The following is a 23,839-nucleotide window of genomic DNA, read 5'->3' on the forward strand; positions in this document are numbered from 1 at the left end:
CCCTTTAGACCGTCATCGCGGGACTCCAGCCAGCGTCCGCTCACGAGGCGGCCGCCTTAGCGCAGTCACCTACCCCGCGAGCTGACTGCTAGGGCCGGGGCAGGCGGCTCTGCAGCGCCCCCTGGAGATCAGGGCCTTCGGACGCAAGGGGCTGTCCTTTACCTGCGTGGGTCTCGACTAGTTCCTCCCTCTTCGCAGTCCCTCCCACCGGAGGGGGCACTACGGCGCCTGCGCAAATTGCCTGCACGGTCTTGCTCCGCCCCCCGACCCCTAACCGGATGTTAACTGGCTTCCCATAGTGCTTCGCGAGTGGCGGGCATGGTAACAAGCCTGCTGGGCGTCGCGTGCGGGCTTTAGTTGTCATTGTTGCAGTGGGTTTTGCCCTGCTGGGAGTTCCTAGGAGATTGCATCGTTCGGTGGCTCGCAGGTGCTATGGCACTTCTCCGGGGCGTGTGGGGCGCGCTCAGTGCCCTGGGCAAGAGCGGAGCGGAGCTGCGCGCCCGCTACGGAAATCTACTGCGCTTTCCGCTCAGGTAGGACCTCGCTCCTGCGACCCGGGAGGTGGCGGGCCCGAGGATGCCCCGGGGCCGCAGTGAAGACTCTTTCCCTCCCCTTCCTGCCCCTCTGAAGCAGGTCAGGGTCACTCTGATTCTTTATTACCTACTGACCTCGACTTTGCCAGGGGAACCGTAGCTTTAAAACCAGGCCTCCCCACACTAGCATCCCATGTCCTGTTTCCTGCCGCCCTCCACCTTTCTTCTCCCTCCATCCCCCATGGTCTGGTCTCCGAGCACCTGTGCACTGCCAAGTCACGCCAACGGTCTCCCGCCACCACCTGGGCGTCGAGAAGGCGGGGCAGGTGATAAGTGTGTCTTTCCGAGAGTTTAGGACTTTGAGACTTAAGTTTTGTAGTCTTTAGCCCCTCTGGGCTAAGAATGTCTCAGCTTTATTGTAAGGAATACAGCGTCTTGATGATGCCTTTTCTGGGATTTGCGCATACTGACAATTAAACTTGACATGTGTTTTCTTTTTATCTGTAGTTTTTTGTACATACCGAGATGGTTTTCATCCACCATAGGGACCTACCCAAAGAAGCCTCTGAGTTCTTTTTTGCGATTTTCTACAGAACAGCTCCCCATATTTAAAGCTCAGAACCCAGGTAAGGAGTCTGAAGGAATATTCTTCTCTGATGTACAAATTAAAAGCAAAGCAAAGCATTTAAACCACAAACCTGACTTGCAGTTCCCAAAAGGATCCAGTGGTTGCAGAAACATACTTAATTATTCTTTGTTTGGTAGTCTGTAAAATAGACATGGTCATCACAAATAGGACTAAGGATGATAGAAGAACAATTGATGCCTTTGAGTTGTGCTGGAGAAAAGTTTTGAACATACCATGGACCACGAAGGGAACAAATAGGTCTGTTTTGGAGAAAGTGAAACCAAGTTTCTCCTTGGAGGCTAGGATTTTGAAGCTCCATCTCACATACTTTGGGCACATGGCCAGAAGGGACCGATTGTTGGAGAAGGACATCATGCTCAGAAGGGTGGAGGGACAGTGCAGGAGAGGAAGAAGACTTTGGATGAGATAGATTGATACAGTAACTATGGCAATGGGGGTAGGTGTATCCAATTCATTGAGACTGGCTCAGGACAGGGCAGGCTTCAGAGCTGTTGTACATAGGGTTACTATGAGTCGCAGATGACTTGACAACACATAACAACATAATGCATTTTATACCAAATAGAAATGTTTTATATATAAATGAGAACTGATAACAGTATTGTAAAAATAGCAGTATGTGTAGTGTAAAGCACTCCAAAGAGAATGAAAAATCTGAGTTTTGGACCTAGATGCTGTTGACTTAGAAGAGCACTGATGAATTATTTTAGTTCTTGCTTTGCTCTTCCTTCTTATGAAATTACTAACAGATCCATAAATTAAGGAAAAGTGTTTCACAAACCTCTATAGGTATATTCAAATTACTGCTAAGTTCAAGAACTTCCCATGGCAAATAAGTTTCTTAGACAAGATTACCAGGAACCATTCTTGTGGAATCCTTCGAAATCCTGTGGAGCTGGGATAGTCACAAACCTTTCAGCTCTGGTGACTTAGTGTTAATAAGTTGCACTGCAATTCTGAAGGCTCATGGTTCAAATCCCCAGGAGAAAGATGGGCACTCTTTTTGCGATTAACTGCCTCGGACGACCTAACCATAGGATCAGCTATGGGTTGGCTCCCTCGATGGTACACAACAACAACCACCTTTGTTTATGGTTGTAAAAGGCCTTTGCTCTGCAGTAGGGAGCTCTGGGGGGGTCTACTGGGCTACTGGGTAAGGAGTTGTATTGATAACACAAAGGTTGTTATTAGGTTGTTATGTGCCGTCAGGTCGCCTGCAACTCATCGCGACCCTATGTATAACAGCCCTAAACTCCCCTCTGTCCTGTGCCAATCGCACTGTCTCTGACACTCCCATCCCAATTATCCCAGTCACTGAATCAGTCCACCTCACAGAGGGCCTTCCTCTCCTGTGCTGTCCCTCCACCCTCCCAAGCATGATGTCCCTCTCCAAGGACCAGTCTCTCCTCACAACATGTCCAAAGTATGTTAGACGGAGCCTCAGAATCCTTGCCTCCAAGGAGCCACCCGGTTTAACCCTTTCCAGGACAAATCTGTTTGTTTTCCTAGCAGTCCATGGTATTCTCAGTACTCTTCTCCAGCACCACAGCTCAAAGGCATCAATTCTCCTTCTATCCTCCTTGGTCATTGTCCAACTCTCTGATGCATAACAGGTGATTGTGAAGACCATGGCCTGTATCAGACGCACCTTAGTCTCCAAAGAGATACCATTGCTCTTCAGCACTTTGGAGAGGTCCCTAACAGCAAAGGTAGACAATTCAAATTCACTAGCTGCTCCATAGGAGAAAGAAGTCTCCTCATCTTAAGTTACAGCCTCAGAAAACCCACTGGAGGGTCAGTTGTGAATCAGTTCTGACTCAGTGACATGTAACAAGAACAATGTTAAGATTTGAGGAAGGAAAGGGAAATTACAGGTTGACTTTGAAATAATGTTAGGGAGCTCTGGCGGCCTAGTGGCAAGAAGCTGCACTGTAATCCCAGAGGTACGCACTTTGAATCCACCAGATGTTCTGCTGGAGAAGGAGGGTCCCTCCTCCTATACCAGTCAGATCCAATTTGACGGTACACACACAAAAAATAATAAAAAGTAAGTAAATAATGTTTAAGAAATTTTATTTCAGTACTTGAGATATATGGTGATATTACATGAATCAAGATTATATTTTCTTTAGTCAGATTATGAATATAATTTTTTAAAGACTTAAAATGTTTTAATACATTAACTATGACATTTGAAGCAATTGATTATCCAGTTATTTGAACTTGTAATGAACTACAGAGGACTAATGGTGATATTTCTCAATTAGTAGATAACTTGCAAACATTTTGATAATTGTTGTTATGTGCCGTCGAGTCGCTTGCAACTATATTTAAATTAATTGGATAATGAAAAGTTTGTATTGTCTTATTAATGATATAGTTATATCTATACTATAACTTGCTTTTGGAGCTAATGGATTATGTTTTCTTGGAAGTCTTTAGAAATTAATCATGACAGAGGTAAAATTGTGATGATTTTCCTTGTTTGGTTCTAATCCATAGATGCGAAGAATTCAGAACTAGTTAAAAAAATTGCCCAGTTATGGAGGGAACTTCCAGACTCAAAAAAAAAAGTAAGCATATAGGTTTTCTTTTTTTTTAAACTTTATTTTGTGTTGTAGTTACTGTCTATAGTAAAACATACTCCAGTTTAGCAGTTTCTCTGTGTACAAATCAGTGCCATTGATTTCATTTTGTCGTGTGCACAACCATTCTCATCTTCACTTTTCTGAGTTGTTCCTCAGCATGAACTCACTATCCCCCAGCTTCTAATCTTCCAAGTTGCTGTTAACAATTTTATTCCATATAAATAGTTTGTAAGAGAGCATAACACGCACGACAGATTTTTATTTACTAAAAAAATTGTTTGATTTTTTTTTTTTTTAAATTATTAAGAATTGTCTAAACAATTGTTTGATTTTAAGGTTACTTCAGGGATTATTTTTGGTTTAAGGTCTAACTGGCAAGGTAGTAGTTCTAAGGCCTCACCTGTTTTGCAAGTGTACAATTTAGTGAAAACATTTATAATGGTTTTGCAACCCTGACCTCAGTTAAATTTTTTTCTTCACTGTAAACCAAAAATCAGTACTCATAAGCAATTAGACCCTTCTCCCATTTTTCCTTTTCTCCTGCCCCTGATAACCACTAATAAATTTTGAGCTCTCCACATTTCACCTTTTACTGTCAGTAAAAATGTTTGGCATTTGCTTGCTCACCAGAAGTCTTGTTTTCAAACTACCAGCCTCTTCACAGCAGAAAGGCAAGGCTTTCAGCTTCTGTAAAGATTTACAGCTTTGGGAACTCTGTGGGCAGCTCTTCCCTGTTCTAAAGGGATACTTTTGAGTCAGACTTGACTTAATATCAGTGGATTTGGTGTTTCCCCCCGCCCCACTCTTGGAAGTCACTAATAAACGTTGGTGTCTATACAGTTTGCTTTATCTTTTTATATGAATGAAGTAATACAGCATGTCTTTTTGTGATTGACTTTTTTCGCTCAGCGTAGTGTCTTCTGGCTCTGTTTGTATCATGTATTCAGACTTCATTTTGCAACAACTTGCGTTAAGCAGATGACACAACCTGACTTGTTAAAAGTGAGGAGGACTTGAAGCACTTGCTGTTGAATATCAGAAACTACAGCCTGTTGCGTTAAGCAGATGACACAACCTGACTTGTTAAAAGTGAGGAGGACTTGAAGCACTTGCTGTTGAATATCAGAAACTACAGCCTTCAATATGAATTACATCTCAACATCACCAAGACAAAAATTTTCACCACTGGACTAATAGCATCATTATAAGTGAAGACAAGATTGAAATTGTCAACAGTGTCATCGTACTTGGATCCACAGTCAGTGACCTTAGTACTAACAGAAGATCAGGATACGTATTGCACTGGAAATGTCTACTGTCAGGGACCTCTGCAGTTTAAAGATTAAGGCGCCTGATTAACGCCATGGTCTTTTCAGTCACTTGTTATGAGTCCTGGACAGTAAGTAAGGATTACAGAGGACGAATCAATGCCTTTAAATTGTGGTGTTGAAGGAAAATATGAAATATCCTATGGAGTGCCAGAAGAACAACTAGATATGTCTTAGAGAAAGTGCAGGCAGCGTGCGCCTTGGAGGCAAGGATGCAGAGTTCCCTCTCACCTACTTTAGGCATGTTGTCACGGGGGCTGTTCCTTAGATTTGGACATCATGCTTAGAAGGGTGAAAGATCAGTTAAAGAGACGAAGACCACTAACGTGATGGATTGACACAGTGACTGCAGCAGTGGGCTTAAGTGTGTCAGGGTTGAGGAGATTGGCACAGGACAGGACAGGGTTCAGATCTGTTGTTTAGATGGTTGCTGTGGCTCATATTCCACAGCACCAAACAACACAACTTGCTAGGTAGTGCTCTGTTGTTTATCAGTTGATGGACATTTAGATGGTTTCCTGGTTTGACTGCTGTGAATGGGCTGCAATGAGTGTAAGTGCACAAATCTCTTCAGTCTCTGCTTTCACATGTTTTGGAGATAGGTATAATTGTAGATACATGTGTGAGTGAGTGCATATATACATACATAGTGAAATTGATGGCTCTTATGTTTTATTTTTCTTTTCATTTTAGTTTCTGATTCACTTCCATACTGCTTTCCACAATAATTGTACCATTTTGTATTTCTGACAGCAGTGGGTAAGGGTTACAATTTTCCCATAGCCTTTATCAACATATGTTTTTGGTTTTTAGTCATGAAAATAGAAATGAAATAATATCTCATTGTTTTGATATGTATCCTTCTGGTGACTAATCATATTGAGCAACTTTTCATGGTTATTTGATTTTCATCTTTGGTGTACTATCTAGTCAAGTCCTTTGCTCATTTTTTGTTAGGTTCCATCGAGTCGAGTACGACTCATACCATCCCTGTGAACAAAAGATGTGAACCTAGGCCTGTCCTGCACCATCCTCACACTTCCTGACATATAAGAGCCCATTGCAGCAGTCACCTTGTCCACCTGGTTGAGGGTCTTCCTCTTCCTCACCAACCTTCCATCCTTCCAAACATCATGTCCCTCTCCAAGGAATAGCACCTCTTTGCTATATGTCCAAAATATGTGAGGTGAAGCCTCATCATTCTTACCTCCAAAGAGCATTCCTCCTGCACCCTCTCCAAGATGTATCTACTTGTTTTCTTGGTTGTCCAAGGAATGTTCAGTGCTCTTCTCCAACACCACAGCTTAAAGGCATCAATTCTTTTTCTGTCATCCTTATTCATTGTCCAGGTCTTGGATGTATAGCTAGTAATCGGAAAGTCAGACGTACCTTAGTCCTCAAACTGACATCACTACTCCTCAATAGTTTGGAAAGGTCCCTCACTGCAGTTATTCTCATTGCATTGCATCTCATTATTCCCTGACTGCTCGTACCAAGGGTGTTAATTGTGGATCCAAGCAAGTTGAAGTTGTTGACAATTTCAGTCTCCTCTCCATCCATCATGACTCTGCCTATTGGTTCATTGGTAAGAATCTTTGTTTTCTTGCTCATTTTATGACTATATTATTAATCTTTTGTCAGTTTTATATGTATCTTCAGTTATTAGATTCTTAACAGACACATAGTTTTTGGAGATTCTCTCCTAGTCATTATCTTTCCACGTTTTGGTCAAATCTCTTAATACATTTTTAATTTGTGAGGTCTTAATTGTTTTTACTTTTTCTGTTTGTGATTTTGTTAGTATTGCTAGGCCTGACAATGTCCCTTCCGTTTTCTTCTGAGAATTTTATAGCCTTAATTTGAACATTCAGGTCTTTAAATCTGTTATAAATTTGTTTTTGTGTATAGTGTGAAGCATAGATCCTGTTCCATTTTCCTGTATGTGGAAATAAATTTTCCCTGCATCATTTATGAAGATTCTGTTCTTTCTTCATTGAGTAGACTTGGCACCCTTACTGGATGTTTACTGTAACCATGTTTGTATTTATTTCTGGACTCTAAATTCTGTTGTTACTCTGTGAGATCATGGGTTTCAGTACTATTGGCCTGTATAGTTAAGGACACTTAAATCTTTGAAGGACTTGGATTACCCAGATTTTTTTAAAAACTCAGTTTTTACAAAGGAACATATATCTCTTGATTTGTAGTAATATAAATTTATTATATTATTATAATTTGTATTAATATAAAGATAATAAAATTGTACAAATCAAAACCACAGTGGGATACCATCTCACCCCAGTAGCAGTGGTAAAGATTAATAGGACAAAAAGCAATAGATGTTGGAGAGGATGTGGAGAGAGAGGAATTCCCATACACTGTTGGTGGGATTGTAAAATGGTACAACCACCCTGGAAGGCAGTCTGGCATTTGTGCAAAACTCTGAACATAGAAATTCCCTTTTTTAAAAAAACAGAAAGAAAGATGTTCCATATGACCCAGCTATTCCACTGCTAGGAATATACTCCAAGAAAATTAGAAATGATACACAAATGGAGATTTGAACACCAATGTTCATAGCAGCGTTATTCACCCTAGCAAGAACATCGAAACAACCCAAACGTCCAACCACGATCAAATGACTTGAGAAATAGTGGTACATTCAAATGATGGACACAGCACTCAGGAACAATAATTTTGAAAATTACTATGTACCTTGGGAGAGCATTAATGCTGAATAAACTCACCCAGTCTCATAAGGATGAATACTGCAAAAGACGGTTATTGTAGAAATAGGTAACTAGTAAAATGAGCATCCTAGAGGAGGGGATTGGAAGCAGAAGGGTAAGAATGGGCAGGGGGGACGTCGTAGGGTCGCACAATGTGGTGGCTGGAAGGAGGGGTGGGTAAAGGAAATGTGAAAGATTCCGGCAGGGATCTGGAAAGACAGGATAATGGTGGGCATAGTTCAGTGATAATTGATTTTATAAAACATAATGGGAATGATTTTATGAAACACGATATATATATATATATATGAACTTAGTAAACAAACCAATATAAAAGTTTTTTATAAAGTTCTGATTCGTAAAAAGCATGGATTCTGAGGATGGAAATGAAAGATGGACAGCAAGTCTAAATTGGATCCTATTTGCTTAGCATGTGTATGAAAAAATAGCTGTTCTTGTTTTTTATCCATATATGTGTGATTCTAGAGGATATTTTCTAGTTGGTAGTTAACTCTTCTTGCCTAACAGATGTGTTATAAATTTGGTAATAATACGATTTTTTCATTTATTTGGGTCTTTTATAGATATATGAAGATGCTTACAGGGCAGACTGGCAGGCATACAAAGAAGAGATAAACAGAATTCAAGAACAGCTAACTCCAAGTCAAATCATGTCTATAGAAAAAGAACTCACGCAAAAACGTTTAAAAAGAAAAGCATTAATAAAAAAGAGAGTGAGTATTATTGAGTTTTGTTTTTTTTAATAATGTTGATATAAGTAGGTTTTTCTTACTTTCATAAAACTTTATTTGGATATATGGTAGAATGTTGTACATAGGTTACATGTTTGGTAGGGTGGAGGGACAGCGCAGGAGGGGAAGGCCCTCTATGAGGTGGATTGATTCAGTGACTGGGATAATCGGGGTGGGAGTGTCAGAGACAGTGCGATCGGCACAGGACAGAGCAGAGTTTAGGGCTGTTGTACATAGGGTCACTATGAGTTGCAAGCGACTCGACAGCATCTAACAACAACAACAATGGTAGAATGTTATTGTTTTCCAACTAGGCAAATAAAGGATAGCTCTCTTACATCTACTGCTAGGACCACTTGCCATAGCATTTCTTTTGGATATACCTGACACTATTTTTTTTTAATACTAGTTTATTGACAAAATTCTAATACATTGTTTTCCAGAACACATTCTTCCAATTTCCCTTATCCCTACCATCAAACTGTCTAACTCCATGATTAAGCCTCCCCTACCCCTGCACATCCTCATCCCTCTGCTTCCAGCCCCCCTTGGATCCATATACTCATTCTACATTAATGGTTTTATACAATGTCACTACTTTTCGATGTACCCAAATTTTAGATAGACATTTTATAGCAGCTTCAAGGTAATAAGGAACAGTACTGGCACAAAGGGATCTCTAGGGACTTAATGCACTGCCATCCCAAAGGCACCTGGTTCAAATCTATCCGCCCCTCTGCAGTAGAAAGATGGGCTGTCTTAGTGTGATTTACTGCCTCTGAAAACTCGCTGGAGGGTCAGCTAGGAGTTGATTGCTGCTCGATACTACTTAAAAACAACAAAGTGGTACAAACCATTAAATGCTTCACTGATAACTAGAATATTGATTTTTCAAACCACTCAGTGGGTCCACAGGAGAACAATCACCATCGTCTATAAAATTATAGTGATGAAAATCATTTGATGCAGTTCTGTTCTGACACACGACTCACTAGGAGTCAGAATTGGCTCCGCAGACCTACAGCAAAAAGATATTAATCCCAGTAAATTTGTTTGAAACTTAGACTATGTTTTTTCTACAAAAACAATATTAGATTGCTTGCTAATCTAGTCTGTATGTAAAATGATTGAATTAATACCAGCCCCAAATACAAAATAACTGATATATTTTCTTTGGCCCCAGCACTAGGATTGAATACCCAGCAGTTCCAAATCAGTGATGAGGATCTAGGACTATTGATCTAATTGGGGGTGGGCGTAGAGGTTGAGAGAAGGTCAGAAAATGCCTCAGCTCACAACACCTGAAATGAGAGGTTTTTCTTTGTACTCTCACTTCCTATTTGGAATTGTTTTTCCCACTAAAGATCTCTAAAGCTATTTCAGAGCTAGATATGAATTGTACCAGTTAGGAATAGTTATAAGTCTGTATGTCTGAGGGTAAATTGTCCTGGAAACAAAGAGGAAATAATTAAATTCTAAATACTTAGACGTGTACTGTTCAGGTGAAAGGAAATAATATCTAGTTAAAAAACTAAAAGAACTCTGATAATATAGAAAGAAGCCAATTTTTATTTGAATTTAAGTTGGATTTGTCATTGACCTAAAAAATGGCTATAAAAAGCCAAGTATTTTATAAATCAAATACTATTTGTTGGAATATCTATTACTTTTTGAACTCAAAACCTGAAAATTTAGTTAGTAAAGGAAACTTGTATTCTTTTCTTCCTTTGGTTGCTAGTAAAAATAAACTTAACACATATCGTGGTTTATCAAGAAATCCTTTTAGCATAGTGTGTATGTAGCGTGTCAGTGTGCTAACTGAAATGGTGGTATGAACCCATTAGCTGCTCTTCAGGAAAAAGTGGGGAAACCGATGGAGGGTCACTGTGAGCCAAACTCAAGAGTGGTGGACTTATTGTGGTTTAAAGGTTGAGGGACATGCTAGGAAGAAAATGAGAAGAAAATTGTTAAACAAGTACCCCAGTGTTCGTAACTTTGTTGAAGCCCCCTGTAGTGATTTGGCCAAAGTAGACAGAAGTGTTCTTCAAGAATGAAATGATAGGTTTTTTGTTTTTTGTTTTTTTTTTAAAAAGAGTGAAACTGATCGTATTTTTATCTTTCACAAACGATGATCTAGTTGGTAAGGTTGCTGGTTTGAACTCACCCAGCAGCACTGCTTCAAGGCTTGGCAGTTGCAGATGCTGATGAGTCATTTTAGATGTATAGTCTCTCCATGCCCCTTGGGTTTTCTCACAAAGCAGATCATCAAAGTCTTTTTTTCAGGGACCTGCTAGCAGGATTAAAACGTCAAATCTTTTCAGTTTAGCAGAAGAGCTTTTAACTCTTTGTGCCACTAGGACTCCATCTGTAAAGCCAGGAAGGTGTTGATGTTGAAATGTGGAGCAGTCCTGCCTGTAACACATGGGGTTTCGATAGTCAGAATCTGCTAAATGGTGACCAGTGGGTTTTTGGTTTGGTTTGGTTTTTTAATCCCAGCTCATGATGACCATGAAAATGAATATATAAAAGAATTGTTTTTATATACCTTTGTGATAGAAACTCTAATTATAATTTTTAAAAGTTAGTGTTTTGAAAAGTCCTAATCTCAAGTTGTAATTATATACTTTATATAAGATCATGGGGAGCTCTAGTGTGTACTGCTGAGAAGCTGCACAGCAGTCCCGAAGGCACACTATTCGAATCCACCAGCCGCTCTGTGGGACAAGGATGGGTAGTCTCCTTTTGTGTGAGTTACAGCTTTTGAAAACCCACTGGAGGGTCTGAGTTGGTTCTGACTCAGTGGTACACAACAGCATCAGTATTTACTCTAAAGATTGGATTATTCCTTAAGGCATAGTAATTAATATCTGTAATTAAAATTAAGCCTGAAAGATATTAAAATTGTATCTGATTATTCTTTTTTTGTTATTCAGGAATTAACAATGCTTGGCAAACCGAAAAGACCTCGCTCAGCTTATAACATTTTTATATCTGAATGTTTCCAGGAAGCTAAGGATTCTTCATCACAGGTAAAAAAAAACTCTTATTTGTTTTTAAAAGTTTAGACTGCCAGAAGTTCTAGAGTCACCTTGTCAAATGATGAAGTAGTAAAGTATGGAAATGAAACTATTTATATGGGCTCTCTTCCCTAGTCTTACTCTTATCTCATAAAATTTATTTGTCTATGTAGTTGTGAATCTAATTATTATTGTTTTAAAACTTAGGTACAATTTTCAGATTTATGTTGAAGATCTTCTGGAGACATTTCTAATATAGCTGTTCTTATTAGTTTTGCAGTCACGAGGGGGCATTAGAACAGAATTAGAGCATTTTGTACTGGGAGTTAAGTGCAAACTATGGCTCCATGTTTCACGTGGAGTTGTACTCGCCAGCACACAGCAGCATTCGCTCCATGTAGCATCTTTTAATGACATTCACTATGTCTGCGGGATGTTCACATGCATGGCATTCTGATCATAGAAATGTGTCAAAGAAGAAAAAAGCTTAGTAATCACTGTTGTGACTTATCTTCCCCCCTTCTTATTTTCAGTAGTTGTTAGATGTCATCGAGTCACGTATGACTCATAGCTACCCTATGAACAACAGATCGAAACCCTGTCCTATCCTGTGCCATCCTCAACATTTTTGACATACTCATGCCTCTTGGTGTAGTCTCTGGCTGAGGGTCTTCCTTTCTTTTGCCGACCTGCAACCTTTCCAAGCATGTCCCTCTTCGAGGACTGGTCTTTCTGAACAACATGCCTAATGTATTGAGGCAAAGCTTTATTGTCTTTGCCTCCAAGGAGCACATTAGTTCCACTTTCTCCAAAACAACTTGTTTGTTCTTTTGACAGTCTGTGGAATATTAAGTACTCGCCTCCAATGTTGTTGTTGTTATGTGCCGTCGAATCGCTTGCGACTCAAACTCTGCTCTGTCCTGTGCCAATCTCATTGTCTCCGACACACTCATCCCTATTGCCCCACTCACTGAATCAGTCCACCTCCCAGAGGGCCTTCCCCTCCTGCACCTGCCCTCCTCTCCCCAAGCATGATGTCCTTCTCCAATGACCGGTCTCTCCTTACAACATGACCAAAGTATGTCAGACGAACCCTCAGAATCCTTGCCTCCAAGGAGCAGCCCTGTTTAACCCTCTCCAGGATGAATCTGTTTTCTGAGCAGTCCATGGTACCCTCAACACTCTTCTCTAACACCAAAGCTCAAAAGCATCAATTCTCCTTTCCTCCCTGATCATTGTCCAGCTCTCTGACGTATAACAAGTGATTGCAAAGACCATGGCCTGTACCAGACACACCTTAGTCTCCAGAGACACACCGTTGCTCTTCAGTACTTTAGAGAGGTCCCTAACAGCAGACTTTCCCATCTCGTCGCCAATACCATGGCTCAAAGGCATTAATTCTTCTGTCATCCTTATATTCATTGTCCCACTCTCAGATACTTAGCAAGTGATCAGAAAGACCATGGCCTGAATCGGACACACTTTAGTCCTCAAATTAGCATCATTGCTCCTCAGTAATTTGGAGAGGTCCCTGATAGCAGACTTTTCCTGCTACAATATGTCTCCTGATTTCCTGACTGCTGATACCAAGGGCGTTGATTATTGAGCCAAGCAAGATAATTTTAACAGCTTCAGTTGTTTCTCCATCTGTCATAATTTGACTGATAGTCCTCTGGTGAGGACCTTTGTTTTCTTGATGTTGATGTTGAAATGTAATCCATACTGAAGGCTGCAGTGGCTTAATGGTAAGGAATTATGCTGCCCACCCAAACGTATACAGTTAGAATCTATCAGTTGTTCTGCAAGAGAAAGGTGGTGGGAAAGGTGGGCAGACTCCTTCCATGTGATTTACTGTCTCAGAAAACCCACTAGAGGGTCATTATGAGTGGGTCGGTTCCAACTCAATGGTACACAACAGCAGCCCCCTTAATTAGTAGTGGACAAACCTTGTTTACTTGCTACCGTCCAAAAAGTATTGTTTACCTCATTCACATTATTAGCATACTTAATCCAACCATATGGCAGATGTCAGAGCCAACAGACTAGGAAGGCAATTATTTAAAAATCAAATCAAACCGCACTCTAAATTATGCACTTCCTAAACAACATGCTTCTGGAAACTGTGAACTTTGAGAAATGACAATAGTTACAGAAAGGCTTCAAGTCTTTTGTTCATAGGGTCGCTGTAAAGATAGTAAACTTGAGTACTACTATCCTTTTTTTATAACTCTGGACATTTAAAACATAAAAAGGGTGGGTTTATTGTGGTTTCAAGGTTGGGATCCATAGTTTTTTCAATCACTATACATCTGAGAGCTGAACAGGGAATAAAGATGACAGAATTGTTGCCTCTGAACTGTGGTATTGGAGAAGAGTATTGAAGATCCCACGGACCACCAAAAGAGAATAGATAAGTCTTGGAGAGGGTGCAGCCAGAGTGCTCCTTGGAGACAAAGATGATAACACTTCGTCTCATACTGCAGGCATGTTGCTAGGAGAGTCTACTTCTTGGAGAGGGACATCGTGCTTGGAAAGGGTGGTGGGATTGCAAAAGAGAGTAAGTCCTTCAACCAGATGGATTGACAGAGTGACTGCAGCAGTCAGCTCTAAAGTGTGTCAGAGAATGTGTTGATGGCACAGGGTAGAACAGGGTTCAGATCTGTTGTTCATAGGGCCACTTTGAGTCATACTGGACTCAGGGCATCTAACAACAACAGTAGGATGGGGTTTCTATCTCACCCTAATTCTGTCTCCTTAATAAAATAAATACTTCATCACCCAAAAAAGTTAATTAGCTAGGAAAGCCATTTTGAACAGGAAACCCTTGACACCACACCTCTTTTGAGAACTGTCTTCCTCAATACGCTTGATGTGGGGCTGCTTACATCTCTCAGGAACTACTGGATGTGTTTTGCAGTCTTGCAGTTCTAAGGCAATGTTTTGAGCATACTATAGAAATTTCTCCCTGGTCTTTGTTTTGACTTTCTAAAACTGTAATTATATGCTTATTGGATCTTCTGACCTGGTGCACTAATATTTCTGTCTTCATTGTCTTCTGTAGCTTAGACTGTTTAGATTTTCATTTTGGGATACTGGATACATTTTTACTTAATCTCCCTATTTTTTAGTACAGCACTATCATCTTCAACTGTACTGGGCTTCCACTGTGTGATTCCTATTTTATGCTTTTGATATAATACATGTCTTAAAGTCTGCGTTGAAGGGAGTTCTGGTGGCCAACTGGCAAGAAGGTGCACTGCAATCCTGAAGGAACTGATTGGAATCCACCATATCCTCTGCTGGAAAAGAGGGTTAATCTCTCCTGTGCCAGTTGGATCCAGTTTGATGATGTATACACACACACACACACACACACACACACACACACACACACGAGTTGGGAGGAACCATCTTCCCAACAACAAAATTCACATTGATGGAGATTCAGCCTCTTTTTTAAATAGACTTTCAGCTACTTTTCATTGTTTTTAGCCCTGTCTTTATCTCTAGTTCTCACCACCTGCTGCTGCCATTGGCTAGCCATTTGGGAATTTGGTCTGTAATTAGGTTGCTCTTTGGTTTTCCCCACTTCAGAATTAATTATTGAATTGATCAGTTATTCCTTGGAGAAGGTGGTAGGGTGGTGAAGGAGAAGAAGGCCCTTAAACCATGAGGGTTGATAAGTGACTACAGGAATGGGCTTAAGTGTGTCCAAGATTGTGAGGATGGCATGGAATTAGTGTTCTGATCTGTTGTTCTTAGGGTTGCTATGAGTCCTATGAGTTGTACTCGACAGCACCTAACATTACCAACAGTAATGAAGAACCAAACCTAAAGGAGCTAAGTTAACTTTTTCTAAGTTACATAATTAAGTTCAGCTAATTATAATTTGGAATTAATAATATATTGTTCCTTTGGTTTTACTTAAACTCTTAAACACAAATTTTAGAATAAACTATAAAGGTACAGAGAAGAAATAAAAACCATTTTGAAGTGAATCCATGAATAATAGATTTTATATTTGAATATCCTGACTCAAGAAAAGTTAGTTAGAAACATAAAGAAACAAGATTTAAACCCATTGATCTCACAGATCTGTGTGGAACAGCAGCAGCACTGGATGCATTCCTGAATGTACATGAGTCATTCTCCATAACAGACAATGATAGGTCACAAAAGTAAGTCTCAATAAATTTCAAGATTCAAGTCATACAGAATCACTTCTTTGTCTTTGACTGTAACTCACTTATTGTTGTTTAGTTAGAACCAACTCATAGCTGACCCTGCAGTGAATTTCCAAGGCTGTAAATTGCACAGGAGCAAGTTGTCCATGTATTCCCCCAGAGCCACAGGTGGACTTGAACCACCAGAGAGCTGTAGCTTTTAAGTTAGCAGTGCACCTCCACATGGACTATACCCTTCGACTACAAGATGTTTATAAATGGAAACTGGAAAATACAGAAATATCTGGAAATGAAACAACTTGTTATTAAACATTGAGATTAAAACACAAAATAGGAAATTAGAAGATATCTTACAGATGAATGAAAATGAAAGTACAACAAACCAAAAGTTAGGGGACATAGAGAAGATCATTTTCAAAGGAAAATTTGTTCTGTTGTCTTTGTCATAGTTTTAAATGCTTATATTAAACACCTATGAGATATCCTCTCACCCCAGTCAGAATAGCAAAATTTAACAGAACAGCAAGCAACAAATGCTGGTGAGGTTGTGGAGAAACTGGAACCCTTATTCACTGTTGGTGGGAGTGTAAAATGGAAGTAAAAAAAAGAGTAAAGTGGAAGGCGGTATGACACTTCTCAAAAAGTTGCAAATAGAGATACCATTTGACCCCCAGTATTTGGGATTATATCCCAAAGAAACCATAACTGACATCCAAGCAGATATATGCACACCCATGTTTATTGTAGCTTTGTTCATAATAGCAAGGAGTTGGAAACAACCTAAGTGTCCATCAACAAAGGAATGGATAGAGAAGGTGTGGTATATTCACACAATGGAATACTATGCTGCATTGAAAAACAAGGAACTCATGCAATATTATTCAAAATGGGTGACCCTGGAGGGCATAATGCTGAGTAAAGTATCTCAGTCACAAAAGGACAAATACTGCATGGTACCACTGTTTAAAACAGGACTGACCTTGGGATTGGGGAGAGACTGAGAAAGATGGGTTCAGTAATGTATACTGCATTGAAACAGATGAGGGAGAAAACTGTTTAAAAGGGATATGTGATTAGGTATTTTTGTCATGACAGGAGTCCAGAGCAAAGGCTATATGGTGGAGTGGACCTGGGGGAGGGTTTGTAAAACAATGAAAGAATTTGTCTTTTACTTTTCCAAGAGGGTAGTGTACCTAGGGGGAAGGGTTGGGAGGGGAGAAAAGTGCAGCAATGAACGAATGGAAATCCAAAGTCTCTGTAAATTTTTATTGAAATTAAGAATAAATTTAAATTAAAAAAAAAACAACTGCTTATACTATAAAAGGGAAAAAGATCCGGGGAGCTCTTAGGCCTAGTGGCAAGAAGCTGCATTGCAATCCCAGAGGTACGCGGTTTGAATCTATCAGATGCTTTACTGGAGAAGGAGAGACAATCTCCTGTACCAGTCGGATCCAGTTTGGCAGTACACACACACACAAATAATAAAAAAATTTAAAAAGAAGGGGGAAAGATCTCAAATCAGTAACTTAGTTTACACATTGAGGAGCTAGAGAAACAAGTGCAAGCCAAGCCCAGAGCTACCTGAAGGAAAGAAATAATATCAGAGCGGAGATAAATAAAGGAATGAAAGAGCAATAGAATCAGTAAAGTCTGAAGCTGGTGTTTTGAAAAAAGTTAAACGAAGTTCATAAACTCTTAGCTAATTTGACAGAGATGATACCTACAATTTTTTTTTTAATGGAAATAATTTCAGTTTTGTTGGGCTTTTTTTTTTTTTTATAAAGAGACCAATTGAGGGCATTGTTGTTAAGAAAATAAATGGCCTACTCAGAATTCTATTTCTCATGAATTAACAATTCAATAAATACTACTTTAACAAAACAGTGAAACTATGCATTGGTTCTGACTTGATGACATAGAAGAACAGGAGATAACAGCTTTGGTTTGGTTGGGTTTACACATACCAGTAATAAAATTTATCTACATATTTAAGACAGCAATGTTAAACTCAGAGATTTTGTTTCATAATTTATCAGACATACACATTTATTTATTTGGAGCATAAAGCTTAATGTTCCATGAAATACTGTGGATGTTTATCTATAGATACCTACAATTTTAAAGTGGAAATATTACAACTTGCTCATCCACTTCCTAAACAACATGCCTCTGGAGACTATGAACTTTGATAAATGATAATAGTTATAGAAAGGCTTCAGGCCTTTTGTTCATAGGGTCGCACTATGAGTCGTGCTCGTCTTCAAAGACAACAACTACATACAAAGGATCATAAGGGAATGAACAGACATAAATAAAGTTGATTGAAGGGAAAGAATATTTAACTTAAGGAGTTAGCATAATATTACTAATGATACAGTTGTATGCCAGAGTTGTAGACCATTATACAATCCTTTATAACAGTAATAGCACACATTAAACTACAGGTGGGTACATAGGCAGATAGGTACTACAAACAGATATGGCAGGTTGAGAGTACACCTGTGAACACGCATACACTTGACAGGTAATATTTCAGCAGTATTTGTGCTCAAATACATCCACGTATACAAGTAGCATCAAGATCCAACAGTAGTACCTTTGCAGAGATGAAAAAGACAGTTGTCAAATTTATATGGAATGGTAAGTCTTAGAAAAATTGCTCAGCAGAATGAGTAGGCACAATATGTATTCATTCAGTGGAATGTTATTGTTGTGTTGATACAACTAGCAACCCTTTAAAACAACAGATCTAAACCCTATCCTCTACCCTCTTAACCATACCTGATATGCTTGAGCCCTTTGTTCAATCATTGGGTCATTGCATGTTGAGAGTTTTCCTCTCTGACCCTCCACTTTTCCCAGCATTAGGTCACTAGTCCCTGTCAGACCAGCACAGCTGGCTTTTTCCAGTTATTTTGAGAGCTTTGTCCCCTGCATTTTTCTCCCATTCTGCCCAGTATTTCCCTCTGTGATCCCTCTCAGAGTGGTCTGCAGTGGAAGCCATGCACTGTCTAGATGTCCTGATCTTAAGGGCATGGAGACTTGTTTCATGTAGTCTTTTGGACTAATTGCTTCCTTGCATATTTTATTTTCTTCTCTTTTCTTTGCCCCAGAGGTGTGGAATATAGTAGACCATTGTCTTTGTGGACTGTGTAGTGTCAAGTGACATTGATGTTACTTGAAACTAGGCCCAGCAACTCATTCCCTTGAGGTGTTTGGTTCTGGCTGCATTTTTAAAACCTTGCCTCCTACATATTCATGGATACTCTACTCATGGATATATTTGTAACACCTGTAAATGCATATGTAGACCTGTCCTGTTCTATCTATATATCTGTAGATTTAGATCCATTTGTCTTTTCCACCTCTGTTCAGTATCTTTGTATCTTTACTGCAAGATTGGGTATATAATAGTGTTTACCTTTTTTGCCTTTAATTTTTGCGTTCTTTGTAGTATTTTCTTTTGTCTTGTTGCTGTTGTGTACTGTCAAGTTGGAACCAACTCATAGCTGACCCTCTAGCGCATTTTAAGAGGAGTTCATTACGTGCAAGGAGATTACTCATCTTTTTCCTGTGGAATTGCTGGGCGATTATAGAACTGTACGCCTTCAGGCTAGCAGTGCAACTCTTTACCACTAAGCCACCAAATCTACCCTCCATTTACTGATTTATTCTCCTCCCCCCTTACATTCTTGTAACTTCCTCCTCCCACTCTTGTAACTTCAAAGAATATTTCTATCTGTAAACTTTTTCTTAGATTTTGCATGGTGGTGCCATGCAATATCTGTCCTTTTGTGATTGACTGTTTAACTCAGGAAAATGCCCCCTAGAGGTGCTTCATAGATTAAAAATTACTCTTTAATTTTGTAAACTATACCTTTGTCCTTTTAGTTCTTTCTATCAAATTTTGCAAAGTGAGTGTTTAGTGAAAGATAACATTTTTATTTCAGTGAAGATTTAAAAGTATTTTATCATACAGTCATTCAGAGATAATTTGTTTGTAACTTTTGTTGTTTTTATGGTTGGAGTTAAAACTTTAATCACTGTGGTACCTAAATCTGCTTCTAAAATGTGTGTTGTTTTATAGGCAAAGCTGAAGACTGTGAATGAAAGCTGGAAAAACCTGACTAGCTCTCAAAAACAAGTAAGTTGTATAGTTTTTAGTCTACTGTTAGAGAATATATCAGGGCAGGATTACTTTTTCTTCATTAAAAAACAACCTTAAATTACTAATAACAGTTAAATTACTGAAAAAATATTGTTAGAATCAGTTGAACCTTTTTTTTTTGGTAGTTGACTAAAATAAAATTTATGTTTGAGCTAAAAAAAGAATCACTCTTAAGCTTAGAATATCTACTATATACACAGTCACATCCCTCCTTTGCCTTCTTTCTATAGTCCCTTAGCCCTAAAATTGTAGTATTTTTGCTTTGAAAAAATCTCATCTTTTTCATATATAAATTTTATCTCACAAAATCATTCTTTCTCTTTCTGCATCTACAATGATAATGTAGTTTCTATCATATGTCTCATTGCTAAGAGTCTTCTCAAAAGAAATAATTTAACACTTTGCTCTTTTCTTCAGGTCTATATTCAGCTTGCTAAAGATGATAAAATTCGCTATGATAATGAAATGAAATTGTGGGAAGCACAGATGATTGAAGTCGGAAGACATGATCTTATACGTCGCAAAATGATGCCACAAACGAAAAATGAGAATTGAGTGTGTCCATCCTGGAGACTTCAGAAAACCAGTTCGGTCTCAATACTTGAAGCTGTTATAAAATTTGAAAGGATAAAATTGGAAAACATTTTCTATTCAATTCCTTTTCTTTAAGCTCATGGACTTTTGCCAATTTAATACATATTGTATTAGTATTTTACTTGGGAAACCCAAACAGATAAAAGTTCATGCTAAATTAATTTGTATTTAAGGACTACTGAGGATCAGAATAATTTATGCAGATTCCACAATGAATCATTTGCCTTTTTCAAGGTAAACAAGACTGTGAACTTTTTTATACTGAATGATTATGGAAAGAATTTTGCTTCCTTATATTATGGAAACAGGAGTTTACTTTTGAAAGGGTCTCAGTGATAGAGGCCACAGTATTCTCTGATGTAGATGTCTCTTGTTTCTCATTTTTAAAAAGAATCAGAATTTATCTAGGAAAATTCCAATTCTAGGTATAATTCCTAAATTCAGAGTTATATATACAGTTGACTGTATATAAGTGATCTCCAGTTTCAGTTGTAAATTTTATAAAAGGGACTGAGAAATTGATAAACTTTTTCCTTACTATCTTTTCTTTTCTCTGAAGTAAAAGTGAAAAATAATGTGCCAGATATACATACATATTATTTTATATGCATAAATAATTATGCATAGAATAAAAGAAGTAATCTTTAATTTTATATACTTCCAAATTATCTGTTTTAAAGTGAAACAGTTTTACAGACCATTTTTTATTTTAGCTAGAGAATTAACACGTTTTTCTCAATTATTTTTCTCTCTTTTATGTGTATATTTATCAAAAAATATAGAGATTGTATCTGGTTTAAGTTTTAAAAGAACTTGAGGAAGCAAACATTTACAAAGTGTCTAGATATTGAACCGGTAATTTCTAGACATCTTGCATAATTTTACAGCCTTACATAAGTAGATGGCCTGTGAGCTAATAATCATGCTTATATTTTTAAATGGTTTAAAAAAGAATATTTCATGGCTTATGAAATTGACATTTCATTGTCCATAAATAAAGTTTTATCAGAACAGTTCTGTTTAGTCTTGCTGTCTCTGCCTGCTTTTGTGTTACAGGCTGAGTGGTTGCTCAGGAAACTTCTTAGCCCATGAAGCCTGAAATCTTACTGACTGGCCTTTTTTAGAGAAACTTTTCTGCCAGCCTGTGGTTATTGTAAATGAGGATGTGATTAATGTTCTAGTGTGCTGATAGGTTGAGATGTTTTTTCCAGAACTTTTTTTTTTTAAATTCATTGTCACTCTTTTCCAAAAAGGAAAAAGATCGTCTCTAAGCTGAACAGACTAGCTTCTTGGTGTTAACAAGGTTAATAATCGTTAGTTCAAGTTATGTTGTTTCATGTAATGTGGAATGCAGTTCTATTTTTATGGCTCAGTAAAGTGTATCTTTGAGAGTTTCCCAGCTAGCACATACCACAAAACCTTGCTGTGTGGAGCCTTTGTTTATCCTCTTAGAAGAGTCAAGCAGAGCTTTTCAAAATTCACAGCATCTTACTAAGAATTTATCATTTGTTTACAGAGACAAAAATAAATCCGAATTTGTCACTTGATAACACTGTGCAAACTATTTGGGAGTTGTAGATTTTTGACCTGCAGACACATTTTGAAAATCCTTGTTGGTGTGTAGAAAATAAAAAAGTCACAAAAATATGATACATTAGTTAATGGACTTTGCTATGGGAGTGACTGAAGAGAGAAATACAATTTAAATTAAAACATAGGATTAAAGTATGTAAAATTCATCTTAATGTATAAATAGAGGATAAAGCCTGCCATTAGTAAATAGACACTGTGAGTAGTTGGGACTGAGGAGATACATGCTAATCATACTCGTTTTTTAAAAAAAAACAAAAACAAAAAAAACTGGGGTTCCAGAAAATAATCCCTAATTTCTTAAAGCATTTATTGTTTTTAATAACTTTAACTTCTCTACTGTGCATTTAAAATGGTCTTAATTATGTACCATCCTCAAGAGCCTGGAAAATCAAGGGAGCATGATTTTAGCAATGTTAGTAATGAATAAAAAGGGACAAGTAAGGCAGAAAGAGTCTATTGATCTACACCATTTTACTGTTTTAAGATTCAAATCAATCTTTGCAAGTATATTGGCAGGTTCCGTGTCTAGTAAGTTCTGTATGTATTTATCAGGAAAAAGCCATGAAACAAAGTCCAGAGCAAAACCATTTGTGATTTGTTTCCAAAAGTATCATTTTAAAATAAGTCTTATTTGCTTCAGTACCCATACTAAATGCCATCCAGTAGTAACAATAGAACTTATCTTGTTATAATAATACTAATAACCCACGGTTATTCATATAAAACCTTACTCTTGTCCTAACACAGTAGTTGCTATAGAGGTGAAATATGGCTGTTAAGGGGAAAGATGCTGAAAGAAATGAAATAAAACGGTTTTTGAAGTTATTGGTAAATTCTGAGCAAAGTTTTTTTACATATTCATTGGAATGGCGACACTGGTATTTTGAAAAAATGTGATGGGAAGGGGTTTATTTTTCTTTCTGATGTTACCTTAGAACACTGTAATACTTATAATTGCATTTATAAAGGTTAACTCCTCTTTTGTAAATGCCATTTTGTACACCATCTCTTATTTTTCTTTAGGTTCTCTGGATGTTTTTGTTTAGATTTCTCGGTTTTAAAATAGATAATACATGTGGATTTAAAGTAACTAGAAGTTTGTATTTCTTTTTGTGCTATTTAGTGTAACTAAAATTTTATTTCTTCTAGCAGCAGGAAGACCTTTTTATACTGTTAAGTGATCGTATTCACTAGTTTGTCTTCATTTTCTCAGTAGTTAAGACTATTCTCTCTCTTCTCAGCCACTCTCTTCACAGTATAAAGCTATCAAAGACAAATTTGAGGATGTTAATACCACAGATTACAAGGATGTTTTGAATTTTTAAAGCAGTAATTTTTAAAAAAATTTATTATTTTTGTGTGTGTACCATCAAATTGAATCTAACTGGTAAAGGAGGACACTGTCCCTTCTTCTCCAGCAGAGCATCTGGTGGATTTGAACTGTGCACCTCTGGGATTGCAGTGCAGCTTCCTGCCACTAGGCCACCAAAATAATAATTTTTTTCTTAATTGAACTTCTTCACTACTTTGAATTTGTAAAATTGTGCAGCAAATATAACCAGTCTCACATTGTTCACAAATACAAATAGTTGATGAAATAATTTTGTTCGTGAGGATGAAAGAAAACAGGGTCATCAGCACTGGTGATGTGCAGCTAGACCAGAGGTGGTTTGTGTCCACTAGAGGCTCTGCAGGAAAAAAAAT

The 23,839-nt window shown here is 38.1% G+C and overlaps 1 protein-coding gene across 1 annotated transcript; it reads left to right on the top strand.

Annotated features, from left to right (window-relative positions):
• Positions 1-432: 432 nt before the first annotated feature.
• On the top strand, positions 433-20,503 carry TFAM (transcription factor A, mitochondrial). The gene is made up of 7 exons (XM_006895594.1): positions 433-533; positions 1,041-1,159; positions 3,685-3,755; positions 8,412-8,561; positions 11,513-11,608; positions 19,868-19,924; positions 20,366-20,503. Exons 1-7 carry the CDS (start codon positions 433-435, stop codon positions 20,501-20,503), a joined length of 732 nt encoding a protein of 243 aa, XP_006895656.1.
• Positions 20,504-23,839: the final 3,336 nt, after the last annotated feature.

The sequence above is a fragment of the Elephantulus edwardii genome, unplaced genomic scaffold (assembly GCF_000299155.1).
Source record: "Elephantulus edwardii isolate Elephantulus edwardi_28Jun2011 unplaced genomic scaffold, EleEdw1.0 scaffold00170, whole genome shotgun sequence".
Classification (NCBI taxonomy): Eukaryota; Metazoa; Chordata; class Mammalia; order Macroscelidea; family Macroscelididae; genus Elephantulus; species Elephantulus edwardii.